Source organism: Gadus morhua, chromosome 12 (assembly GCF_902167405.1).
Source record: "Gadus morhua chromosome 12, gadMor3.0, whole genome shotgun sequence".
NCBI lineage: Eukaryota > Metazoa > Chordata > Actinopteri > Gadiformes > Gadidae > Gadus > Gadus morhua.
Genome location: NC_044059.1, coordinates 19,090,821 through 19,104,626, shown reverse-complemented (window position 1 = coordinate 19,104,626; position 13,806 = coordinate 19,090,821). Strand labels below are relative to the sequence as shown.

Sequence of the window (13,806 nt, the reverse complement as noted above, 5' to 3'; positions counted from 1 at the left end):
CAAAGTATAATAACACTTTCTTGAACAAGTTGCATACCAAAAGAAAGTCACTTTTGTACTCGCGGTTTCTCGTACGAGCAATACGTGGATGTGCAGAAATATCTGACACTGTCAGCCTCTGTGGCCTTTCTCCCAAATGTAACACACTGTATAGCCGTATGGAGGCTCATACACAGATTGTGACAAAACACACACACACACATACACACCTCACACATACACATACATACACACGCAGTGACATAAGCAGGAGAATAACATTGATGGTTGTGCCAGGGTAAACTGTACTTGATGCCTAATTTGCCTCAAAATGGACACTCTGGATGCTGATGCGTGTGCATGTGTGCGAGTTGAGTGTAACAACACATGGACAACACACAACAACCCTGGTGTGGTTCTCTATGTTTGCCTGCTGTGCTGCTCTGCTCCGACTCTGGAGATGCAATTAGCAAGCCTCTTGCACTTAATCAGACATAAACCTGTAGCGGTGCTTATGGTCACCAGGAGGCAGAGGCATCGCCACCCCAATGCTTAAGAGCTTTTCAGCCAATGCAGAGAGTGAGAGTTCAAAATACGATACGCATTGGATCCAAAGCTGCAGCGCGGTTCACTTCATGGTATTGACCCTACTGAAGGAGTCGGGGGTGAAGGAAAGCTAAACATTGCATGACAGTTTCACAGCCTTCCCCGGAGTAGTCACCCTTAATGAGTAGCAGTTAGCTGTCTTTACCTTAAATAAAACATCTGTGTTATGCAACAGCTGATGATAGGACCAATATGACTATTGAAACAATATGGTCCTTTCCAGGCAAAGTAACCAAAAAAAAAACTGGCTATTCCTCATTCCAGTTAGAACAGACAATAATACATGGTTGCTAGAGGGCCACTGTTCTGTCATTGGCATGGCAACACCGTTTATACAATCTCTCCTATGTAATCATGCTTTGTCTTGTAGCCAGAATAGCAGGGCACCTGAGGTTAGGGCAAACATGTCAAGCCGTGGCATTAAATCTAGATATAAATCTTTACATTGAGAAATTTAGAGTCAGACGACACCCTTATCCACGGCAACATAAACGAGTGAGTCTTTGTATATTGAGTTTAAGCATGGCGAAAATAGTTATAACATGCTATTATGCATTTCCTATAACTTTATCTCTGAAATCAAACAGGGTTAGATTCCCTAACCCTAACCTAAATAAACGTATTAAACAGAAACCCTTCACACAAGGCTAGTGGAGATTGAAACAGTGAACACATTGTTTTAACTATATTGCATGCATTAAGCAAATCATAACAAGCTGTTGTGCACAAATACTGTAGCTCCAACACAGAGTGACAAAATCAGTTCTTATAAATATGTTGACATGTTTGAGGCCATGAAAACATGTTTTTGCTCCAGCTTCAGACGAAACCCTGGACAGGGCTGCTTCCAAGCTAAAAAACCAAAGCCCCTGACAAACTGACCCACGCATTCCCAGCATTACTGCAACGTCCACTAATGTGGCGAGCCAATCTCAAGATATGTTACTCCAACGTTCACTCATGTGGCCAGCCAACATCTCAAGATATATTACTCCAACGTCCACTAATGCGTATCACAGCTATTTGGACTCCTCTGTGGTTTTCTTTCTCCATATGGTGCGAATAATGTGGAACGAAAACCACAAACTAGTGAAGCAGTTTGTGGTGAGCAACCATTCAACATGAATGGTTACTCAGAAAACGGAAAGGAAAAAGCAACTAGACCTCAGAATGACTTCACGTCTGTTGAGGCACACACCATCTTAGATACACGCGTCTGGATTATACTAGAAATGTCCTTGTGTCCCTGGAGTCTGGCCTGCAGTCACTGTTTCATCTCACACCAGTCCACACATAAGTGTGTGTGTGTGTGTGTGTGTGTGTGTGTGTGTGTGTGTGTGTGTGTGTGTGTGTGTGTGTGTGTGTGTGTGTGTGTGTGTGTGTGTGTGTGTGTTTTTTGGCCATGGCTTTGGGTTTTTCCACAGCCATGTGCTATTAGACAGTAGAGAGGTGAGGAGGATTTGAGACCCCACTCCCCTCCAGAAAAAAAACACGAGAGCGACATAAGAGGAGATTCTCATGTTGTTGCTTATCTTCTCATGACTTCTGATGCAGAATCACTTTTTGTAAACGTGCTGTTCGGTCCTGTTCTACTTGAGTCAGTATTATTCAGAAAAACAAAGCACTGATTGCATAATGTTCTTTCCCTTTCGCCCCTCATCAAATACTTTAGGCTATTTTTAAAACGGTATGTTGATAAATTCAGCATTGCAGTGAAAGATGAGTTGAAAGACCTTTACATTTGCACCCTGACCTATTACACAGACACACACAATCACACACAGAGGTGTCCAACAATATTAATATATCAATAATTTCCCAACCATTAATGATGGTGATTGTAATGGTTTGAAATATTTTCTTATAAATAAATCTTTGCGAACAGAGTCATGCAAAATCCATTGGGTAAACTAAAAGTAGAAAACAGCACTCCTAAAATCTAAAAGATAATAACAGCAGTGCAGTTAGAAGAGGAAGGAGAATACAGGCATATGCAGTTTAGGTTGACATCAACCAGGCACAACATCTACTTTCCAAATGTAGCTAAGATGGGTCATTATAATCGTAAAACACAACACTGAGCCATATTTAAGATTGATAAGCTCTACAGCCAGTCACGATTAGTACCTAATGCCCAGAGTAGCTGTATTGCGTTCACTGAATATACAATATTGCATTTAGTCATTTAAGCACTGACGGCATTAGCTTCACAAAAGGAGAACGGCGACAAACAGTGTTTACATTGCAAAGGAGAGACACTTCATCGGTTGTCATGGTTGTTCTTTGTTTGCCTTTCTTTAGGAGGAAACACTAGGGTCTTCCATTCTTAACCAATGAGCCCTTGATGTTTTGGAACCGAAGAGTATTAAATACTCTTTGGAACCAAAGAGTATTTAATACAGTAGCAAGGACTATGCTTCGGTTTTTCCCAAATCATCAAGTACTCTTTTACTTTTATATTATTTTACAATTTTTGTTATATATTGATATTGATAAACAGCCACAGATACATTGGACCACAGTTTGATTATAATACGTTTCGATACCAATATCGTTGATTGATGTCGCTGTCACATAGGAGTAAAATATAACATACACAATTGATGTTCCAATTGATTACATGCCAATATCTATACAATTATTTTGATCCATGTGAAGTTTGAATACATGTTTAACCACATGCTGTCTTCTACTGATTGCATAACTTTAATAGAGATGACACTTATTCATTGACGCTTAGTCATTATCCTGAATAAAGGAGAAATTGTTGTTAGTTGTTAAATCTCAGGTGTTGTGAGGACACACATCCGATCACTGTGCTTGAACTATCTTTAAACGGGCAAACAAAAAACCGTCGTCTTATTATTCCACCAAGGCACCATCCCATCAACTGACATCACACCCAGGGATTGGCGATAGGAAACCAACCCTGAGATCAGACCAGAGAACACAGGATTCTCATCATTATTTAGTGTGTGTTGGCCCACCTGGGCGGCCCAGATTGGGGTCTCTCTTCATGTCCCTCCAGCCTGACATTATAGCTTATTTCATGATAATGTATTTGCATATGTACAAGAAAATATGATAATAATTATAATTTCCTTCGTACTTTTTCTACCCTAATTCTCCCTCTTTACTTCTCTCTTCTCGAGCTGGGTTGCAAATAGTATTGTTATTGTTATTTGAAATAGAGTTTATTAGAGGAGAGTTTGATTGTAAGTTTGGGCTTTTGTGGTCTTTGACAGTTCCCAGGAGGGGTGGATTCACATTCATGTATTGGCTTTGTAGATCTCACAAGAACGTGACATCGTCTTGGGATTGTACCCAGCGCCAGTGGGCGTCGTACTCCAGGTGCATCTTCCCATTCATCTTGCAGGTGTCCAGGTCCTTCTTCCCGTTTGTGTAGGCTTTGTATTTGGGGCTGTGGCTCTTTCCCAGTTTTTCGCTGAGACATGGCTGGATTGGATCGGAACCACTAGTTTTCTTGGCCGATTCTTCCAAGGTCCCCATGTTTTTAACGGGCCTAGCCTGACCAATGTCCTTGCTGACTGGGTCTTTCTTACCCAGCTCTTTGGTCTTTGTCCAGATAGCAGCCTCTCCTTTAGGGCCTTCTTTAGCTTGACAAGCAGCAGCTGCCTTCTTCCCAGTGGCTATTGACCTGCTCCCACCCTTTGCAGCTCCGGCAGCGGCCACAGCAGTCGCCTCCGCCACGCTTCCCGCCCCAGTGCCCATCAGACGTCCGTCAGGCACATTGGCGGTCAAAGGACCCGTCCTGGCGCTGGTGCCTGCGCACCCGCCGGCCCCCTCCACAGCGCTGGGGGCCAGGCTGCCAGTCCGACCTCCAGCAGGGGCCACATCGGGCCCTGGGGGCCGAGCTGCAGTGGGGGAGCAGAGGACGGACTCTGAACTCGTGGGTCCATACTCGTCCATGTCGTCGGCAAGTGTGTCTAGGTAGCTGCCGATGGAGATGTTGTCAAGCTTGTCGTTTGGGTCGTGGAGGCTGCTCCAGGAGCCACGCCAGGAGGTGTCTGGACCCTCACCCAGGCTGTACTGGCTGCTGGTTAGGCTGCTGCAGCGGCTGTTGAGTGTGCTGCGCTCCTCAGCCAGCCAGCGCACCGCCTCCATGCCCTCGTGGAGTGCCAGCAGCTGCTGCAGGATCTTCACGTCCAGTGAGCGCAGGAAAGCCTGGGGAGCACAGAGACAAGATGGGTGAGCTAGCAGGATCACGGCCTCCTGCTATCGCATATCGTTACCATTTCCAAATAGTTATCTTGCTATGTGTACTCTAACTTTGGACCTTGTAGTAAATTTTAAAGAATTGCAGGGATTATATAATGAATCGCTTTATTGTCAAGTTTAGGAGAGGAAAAAAATGAATGTATCAGAGCAAATTAACCCGAAAGCTGTTACAACACCGGGAGTCAAAGTAAGATGCTTATATATTTCAGTTTCAGCTGCTTAGCCGTATCTCATGATGGCCTTAATAATTAGCATGTCACTAGTATTGCAGTAATGGTGAAAAAAATTCTTCTAATGATAATATAAAGGCGAGCAAAAAGACTGGAAGAGATTTAGAAAGGAACAGAATTCTGTTGAAATATTGAATCATTTGGTAGAATTAAGAGGAGGACAATGATCCAGAGAGTGGCCGGGCCTGCCAACCTACTGCTCCAATCAGCTTACAAAAGCAAAGGCAGGAATAAGGGTGAAAACGTTGGTCATGGATCACTCCTCCTCAAACACATGAGGAGGTCTGAGGAGGAGTGAGTAGGGCAAGGACTGAGCGAGCCGTCATTCAGGTCATGCATCCATTCAGGTAGTATCCGTCCCTACTACACAATAATCATTCTGCTACATCATACAGCCCTATCCCAACAACTCCCCATCCATCCTTCACTGCAGGGCCAGCGTGGTCTGGACTCTACCCAAGGGAGGGGCCAGACCACCAAAGGGAACAGATGCCCCAAACTGTGCCTACTAATCCATGTAATTCTGCAGCTCAGAACTAGCATTGTGCAAATGTAGACTGGTCTACATTTTATTTTATCTTAACTGTATTTCATTTTTTAATACCTACCTTTGCTATAACCTATGAATGTCATAGCACTACTGTACACATCCACGTAACGCATTTACTAACCCATCACAGCATTTTTACTCACTCTGCCCCTAAGGGCTTAAGTCTCTGACCTTTACACATCATTGTCTACATTTTGGTATTTCCTGCAACCGGGAGGCCCATCAGTCTTCTGCCCATGTCAATAAAACTGTGGAGAACAATCCATTGATTGTTGAATGTCAAGTAGTCCACTTAAACATAGTGTTGTGGTCACAGTGGGAGCAATGGTTCCTAACAGGTCTTCTATAGTTACACAGAGGATTTACTACAGGATGAGTGTCCTAGGAAGCATAATAAGACCAAGGCAGTCTTGGAAAACAAATAATTTCCACAGAATCATCTGCATGAGTATGCGGTGCCTGGCCTCTTGCTGAACCATCAGGAAAGGCTCAGAGTGACAGGCTAAAGCTTCCTTATGCGATCCAGGGTTTCCCAGCTGCATTTTCCCATTCGTCTATCAAAACATAACAACCCCCACCCATCCATGACTCCATCCATTCACCTATAATCTGTTCATCTCCTCGTCCATCCATTCATCAGAGTCCAAATAGTGAACGGCCAGGTAAAAATAGTTATAACTTAAATGCTCTTATAATACTTGACACACGGCTCTGTAGGAGTAGGGGCATAGTGCTATAAAAGGCTGTCCCACAGGCAGCAGAGTAATGGACGGTTAAGGGAGGGGATCAGACCTGAGGTTTTGAGGTTATGACTGGCGGGAGCAGAGTCGTTAATGAGGATGGCAGCAAATATACCTCCCTAGCAGATTCAGCTGTCTGTTTGTGTGTGTGTTTGTGTGTGTGTGTCTATGTGTGTGTGTGTGTGTGTGTGTGTGTGTGTGTGTGTGTGTATGTGTGTGTGTGTGTGTGTGTGCGCAGGTGTCTGAGGTTTTGAGGTTACGACTGGCGGGAGCAGAGTCGTTATTGAGGATGGCAGCAAATATACCTCCCTAGCAGAGTCAGCTGTGTGTTTGTGTTCGTGTTTGTGTGTATGTGGTGTGTGTGTGTGGTGTGTCTGTGGGCCCTATTTTAACGGTCTGAAACGCAAGTGAGAAGCGCCAAGCACAAGTAGCTTTGTGGGCGGCTCTATGGCGATGTTACTATTTTACCGGCGTAAAAATGACTCTTGCGCCCGGCGTAAATCTAAAAAGGGTTGGTCTGAAGTAGCCTAATTACCCATAGGTTTGGTTTGGGTGTATTGGCAATAAACCATTGAGAGTGCCAGCTCCCATCCCCTTCAACAGCCATGAGTGCATTTGAATCTGACAAGTTGATATTTGACAGTGCTTCTGCAGTCTCCAATGCGACAGATGCACATGAATTTCGAACTTCAAATGGCTCATTTTATGGCCAAATAGTATGGCCTAAGTCACACATGGAATAAGGTTTTCTTCCACAACTCAAATAAATTTCGGCAAAAAAAACTTTACACACATATGATATGCGATAACTGTGGATCTATTTAATGATATACGCAATACATTATAAACATTGTTTCTTATCAGTATTGAATGCATTATCGTTATTGACTTGTGTTCCTAATATGCATGTGTCCCCCCGTTAATATACATTGCCATGGACTGTATTATGCGTTACGTGTTTAGTTTGCGTGTGTTTAAACCGATGGACGCACACACACGCGCCCGCATTCATTAATTATTTTACAGATACACACACGTGCGCCCGCGTTCATTCATTCTTTTTAACACTCACTCGCGGTAAAACAATGTTTTCTCACGATCAAATACCCATCAATCCTAAAAGTTATGGGCATGTACACGGTGTCTGTGTCAAGAAAATATGTGGTTGCTGTACGGTGTTTGCAGATTAATTTATTTAAAAGTACAACTTATTACCGCTGTATCAGCTGTTCTTTCCCAAATAATTTACCAAGAATGTGTGGCTAGGTAGATAAGAGAAGCAAAGTGTGTGCGCGAGGTGCACAAGCAACATTATGCATGCGCCCTTAAAATAGCATCTGAACAACACGCCACTGACTTTAAACACGGTATTTCCTGGTTTGTGGCGCTAGTGATTTCTGAAACTGCAAAATAGCACCAGGGAACGTTTGTGCCATAACACGACTCCTCCTTTCGCCGAACTGCCCCTTGGGGTGCAAGATCCTTCCCTAATTTACCGACGCGTGGCGAAGGAGGGAAAAGAACGCTCTGCGCCAGTTGCAAACTAGCAACGACACATGTGCCAGTGAGAAAGTCAATTGCACCGAATGCAAGATAGGGCCATGTGTTTGTGTGTATGAGAGATCTGTACCTTGAAAAATATACACTGTTTAAGCTGCTGTTCTATGTTTACAATATGGTTTATACTATTATGTTGTTTGCCTGTGTTTTACAACGTATAAGTAGGCCAAACAGGCTTATTTAACCGGTAAAGGATTTTCTCATGATATTTCAAGAACGTATTTATTTATTTTTTTTAATTAATGCACACGATTTCAAATGGGCAGAAATTGTATAACTTAGTTATATGCTCTATCTATGGAATGGCTGTTTCAAAGTTTTAAAACCCATTTAAAACGTTTGGCAGTTTTTTTCCATTGAGCGAAACATTAAATTGCAATTTTTAATGAGAAAAAGTAAGAAAACTTATAACCTAAATAAAAAAAATGCATACAACCTAAATCCGTTTTTTATTCCTTCTTTGCTAATTGCCAACAATCTATTAGCAAACTGGTTCCAACTTTTTGCCAATATCAAAGGCAAACGCCTTTGATATTTCATTAGATTCTGCAAAGCTCTGGTTCCAAATTTTATTGTGTGTGTGTGTGTTGGTCTGTGTGGGTGTGTATGTGTGTGTGTGTGTGTGTCGGTCGGTCGATGTGGGTGTGTATTTGTGTGTGTGGGTGTGGGTTTTTGTCAGTGTGATATCAATATGAATAGAGTAAAATATCTTTTTTTTTGCTCATTTCGATCCGTACTACTAAAGGTGGAAACTAAAGGGTGGAGTGGACCAATCATAACTGCTTTCATGCAAAAACTTCCTGTTTACTAGTGGGAGTTTTCTATTTGCCTAATCTACTTTGGCTTTGAATGGTAAATCTTTCATGTTTGAATCTATTTAGGATAATTTATTATACTAATCTGGACATGTAATCTGCTCCTACAGCAAACAATATCCTGTCCCTATCCTGTAAACTGCTGCACACATGCCTGTTCACCACATTTCATTAAAAGTTGTATTTTATACTTGCACCCTGTATTGGCACTCTCATTCAATCTAACGCCATGTTTATTTTCCCTTGCATGGGTGTGTGTGCTTATCTATGTGTGTGTGTGTTTGTTTGTGTGTGTGTGTGTGTGTGTGAGTGTGTGTGTGTGCATGTGTGTATTCTTATTTATAAGAATAACAAACATAATTTCTAGGTAATCCCACCAAGGAAATTGCATTCCACTACCTGCATTCCAAAAATATTCAAATCAGATGGGGTGTGTGTGTCTGTGTGTCTCTGTGTCTTTGTGGGTGTGCGCGCACGTTAAAATTATTCAGCAAGCCTTGATCAAGTTTCCATCCGTGCGCGTCTTGGCATCCTTGGTTGAAAGTGAGCCACTCATGTTGGCGTTGTGTAAAATTATGTTGATGTTATGCTCTGCGTTCCATCGCCCTTAAGCTCTAAGCTCAAATAAGCATAGTGTGGGTTCTCGGTTCTCTACGTGGTCCCTGGCTGCATGTATCACTGCCTCACCCCTCCTGGTTCTCACAACAGATGATAAACGCATGCATGCATGCAGGACGTTTCCCTGCCAAATACGATGGGACCACCGGTGCATGGTCTCTTTGTGGTTTTCTTTAGGGTATTTTCCTCTTACTGATACCCCAGGCATACAGGGACTGCAGGAGTGTTAAAGCCAAACGGAGCAGGCCCCTGTGACTCCTTTCCCCTCCCCTCTCACAGGGCCGGGGAAATATAGTGTGTGACTGTGAAGGTTAGCGGTTGATCCGATCCGTTAGCGATGCGGAAAGAACATATGGACTGGTGGGCAGAGACCCTACACAGTAAACCAGTTTGAGATCTATGACATCTAATGGACATGAGTGATAACGATGCCTTGGGGATTATCAACACACTTAACAGTTGCTGCTGCCACTCTCCCTCTCTCTCTCTGTCTCTTGCTCTTTTTCTGCATTACTGACTGCACATATTCGTCAATGTGTATAACCTTTCCATTTGAACTATTTTTGTAAACAGAGCTGATTAGAGTAGAGGTCACATCTGATTAATCGTTTCTTGCAGGACGTCATTATGGATTGACCCCAGTGTCCACACTCATGTCTTTCAACAGTTTTTTCTCTCTCTGTCTCTCTCCCTGTCCGTCTGTCTCTGTCTTTCTCTCCTTTGCTCTCCCCAGACCTCCCATCGAGCCATCTGTTTCAATGTCAGCTCTGCTTCTGTCTGATGATCGTTCGTTGGTTTCCATCATTTCCTCTTGTCTCCCCCTCTTTGTTTACCGTGCTGCTCGTATAATTTAGCTTTTTCTATCAAATAAAAATATAGATATCTGTAAGAGTTGTGTCTCTCTCTGTCTCTGTCTCTTTCTTGCTCTCTCTCTCTCTCGTATTCAATCTCTCTCTTTCTCGTCACTCTCAATTTTCATCTGAGAAATCTTACCTAGGTCAGTATATGTTTGCCCTGCAATTATACATAAATTCCTGGGATGGTAATAACAACCATCTCTGCTTTAGGACTTAGAAAAGTTGGGGTTAAAAAGGGCATGACAGGCTAACCCTAAACCCAGACAGATAGGAAAAAGCATTATTAGGGAAAATCGGACTAAATCTTGGCCTCGGATGTTACTTTGGGACCTCCGCAATTGGAATGTGTTCCATTCTGTTGCATATAAAGAATATGCAATAAAATATGACCTACATAATGTTGCTGCCATCCTGCTAGTATCATTATTAAGGAAACTCTTTCCATTTACAGCTATGATGGTTCAATCACTATGAGATCCATATTCCCACGCACACACACAGACACGCACACACAGGTAGAGATGAAGAATTGTTCATTGGGATGTGTTTGGATGGTGGCACACATATGAATCAGCATGTGGATGCTTTTGTATGTGTGTGCACAGCCTGTTCATAGAGCATCCCTGTGCATGTGTGTTAGTACTGTACCATTCTGTACTGTACTTCACATCTGACTAAGCATATCTATTTTGAGTGCCATTGTTCGAATTTAAGTTAACTTCATAATACACACACACACAGACAGACGGACGGACGGACGGACGGACAGACAGACAGACAGACAGACAGACACACAAAAATTTTAATTAATTTAATTCTTTATTTGAATCCACCAATCACATTACAAGAGACAGGATTCAAATATTTCAGAGATGAGATAGGTCTTTGTTCAAGGGTAAAAGAATCATCTCCTGCGCCACACTAGCAGACTGCCTATCACTGCTGATATGGAGCAGAACTTTGCTAATTGTTTAGATTTTCTGCTGGAGAGCCCTGCCAGCCCACTGAAAACACGGTTCTGGACATGCCCCAAGCTGCCAAAAATAAACACTATTAGCTTGCATTGGTAGCCTACTAGGTCCCTTAGTATTTCTAGAATGGGCTGGTATTTAACGATTTTATCGTTGAAAGTAATTTCCATACACACACACACACACACACACACACACACACACACACACACACACACACACACACACACACACACACACACACACACACACACACACACACACACACACACACACACACAGGGAAGTAGCACTGCTCTATCCTGGCAGTCTCACAACCTTCTGCTACTCCTATTCCCCCCTCTGTGAAAATGTCCACATGAATCCCAGCATGCTTAGAGGCAGGGATAGGCTGACTTGGTCAACAACAAAACAACAATGGGAATACATTTGAATATTTCAAATCCACATGTTCCCAAAGTGAAAATGGGCTGTAAATGGGCTTGGTGGAAGAGGTCCCCCTATGCGTAGCGCTTCAGCGTCATTATATTTTTTCTTTCCCAAACACAGATGAGGCAAGCTTCTCAATTGGCCACTGGAATGACATGAATGTGTGGGACCCACATGTGACCTCAGAAGAGGAAAGCTACTTGTTTGTAGTTGTGCTTTCTGTACAAATAAAAACAATCACATCTCATATCTCTAGTGTAAAAAGAACACACACATATCTATTCCATATGTGCATAAAGTGTATAAACAACAAGTACATCTATATTACATATACCTAGTGCATAAACAACAAGCAGATATGTATTCCGTATTTCTAGTACATAAGCAACAAGCAAATCTATATTTCCTATTTCTAGGATATATAAAGAACCACACACACATCTCCATTTTATATATGTAGAGACTAAACAGCACACCTACCCCAGACCAATTATATTATTTTCCATGTGCATCTGATACTACGTTGGCTTACTAAATATTCCTCCTGCTAGGCCTTTTCCTGCTACTTATTACTACTTATTTATCCTATTACTCCATATATTGATGACTGATGATGATGATGATGATGAGGATAATGATGATATCTTACTTTCATGATCATCCCCATAATCTTTCTTCAAAGATTATGATGCTGTTAATGTTGTTATGTTATTATATTCATGTGTGTTCTTTAACAGCCACCTGCCGCTACTCACACAGAAGGCGCTACTGAATCATTGGACTGAGTGGATGGCTAAACCTATGAGTCAAATCATTGTGGAATAGCCTATATTCTGGCTGTCATACCTGCTTTCTAAATTGACCTGCATGTGTGGATGGTGGATGTGTGTGTGTGTGTGTGTGTGTGTGTGTGTGTGTGTGTGTGTGTGTGTGTGTGTGTGTGTGTGTGTGTGTGTGTGTGTGTGTGTGTGTGTGTGTGTGTGTGTGTGTGTTTCTGTGTGTTTTTCTTTTTAAAATGCATGCAACACTCTATTCAGTCGCCTTGACATGTCGATCTTACCATATCGATCTTTAACTTCCTAATCTTTTCATCCAAACCCTTCTTGCCCGCATCGCGGTCTGCCGCTGCAATCTCGTGCCCCTTCATCGACGACGCTTCGTCTCTCATACATTTGATCAAGCCCTCGGGGATCTTTCGTCCGATCTTTACCTCTATGTCTCTGAGGTCTGGAAGGACAGTCTCGCCGTTTGCGCCGTCATCCATCGCGTCCCGTTATGTTGACGAACTATTTTTTTTTTGTCTCTAAAAAAATCGAGAAAAGCACCCAGGTCCTTTTTGTTTTAGCTTCCCGGAGTGGTGTGCGAAGCTGCAAGTGTCACCTCTAGGTAGACGTCCAGCATCCTACCGTGGTCAATTAGTTTGGATGCGCCGATAGAATAAACAAGTTGGCAGCCTTTGAAAACGCAGCTGTGATGAAACGAAAATCGACCACTGAGTTTCAACATTCGACGGGCATTTCGCAATACTTATGGCAAACAAATGGATAAGTTCATCATATAACGGCACGAAACCTTATCGCACTGATCGTGGATGACTTGCCCCGTCGCTTCGATCGTCCGGCGTTTCTACCGTCGAGGGCAAAAACTATTAATTCCTTGGTTACGTGAATGGAGATGTCGAGACGCAGAAAACGGGATGTTTTGGAAGGCTATAATCCGTCAAGATGCATTGCGTAGGACCAACTGCACGGCAGCCACACCACAGTCTCCCTGCATTATGGTCACAGCAACCAGCAGCCGCAGAGCTGAGCGATAAACGCACTGTTTCGCCTGCTGTAATGACTGTAATATCACGCCCTCTCAAAGCTCCCCATGGCTGATTCGCTACTCCTGTTCCACAGAGCTTTTATATTTTCAGTAGCAGCCGTCCTTGACTAATGGGACAGGATCTGCCCACAAAAAATATGATGCTAAAAAGAAAAAAAAGACGTTGAAAAGTTGTCCTGGGTTTGTTGGTCAAAAACATATATTTAAAACAAATCAAATCCTCTGTCAGCATTCGAAAGCAGTCATGTCTTTCTGCAGATTTGAAAGATGAAGACTAGAATTCTGGATCATGTGTATACTCTGATCATTGGCCGATTCACCTCTCATCACATCATTATATGAATGCATACATTAAACCTAATCTTGCACGTCTCTCCATTGAGTT

At 42.8% G+C, this 13,806-nt stretch overlaps 1 protein-coding gene across 2 annotated transcripts; it reads right to left on the bottom strand.

The window, feature by feature from the left end:
* Nucleotides 1–402: 402 nt before the first annotated feature.
* Nucleotides 403–13,454, bottom strand: lurap1 (leucine rich adaptor protein 1). Of its 2 annotated transcripts, none has more exons than XM_030373288.1 (2): nucleotides 12,655–13,454; nucleotides 403–4,770 (listed from the first exon to the last, which is right to left on the bottom strand). In XM_030373288.1, exons 1-2 carry the CDS (start codon nucleotides 12,856–12,858, stop codon nucleotides 3,877–3,879), a joined length of 1,098 nt encoding a protein of 365 aa, XP_030229148.1. In that variant the 5' UTR covers nucleotides 12,859–13,454; the 3' UTR covers nucleotides 403–3,876. The 2 variants fall into 2 exon arrangements, with proteins under 2 accessions (XP_030229148.1, XP_030229149.1); XM_030373289.1 differs by having other exon boundaries at nucleotides 12,805–13,454.
* Between the last annotated feature and the right edge of the window lie 352 nt (nucleotides 13,455–13,806).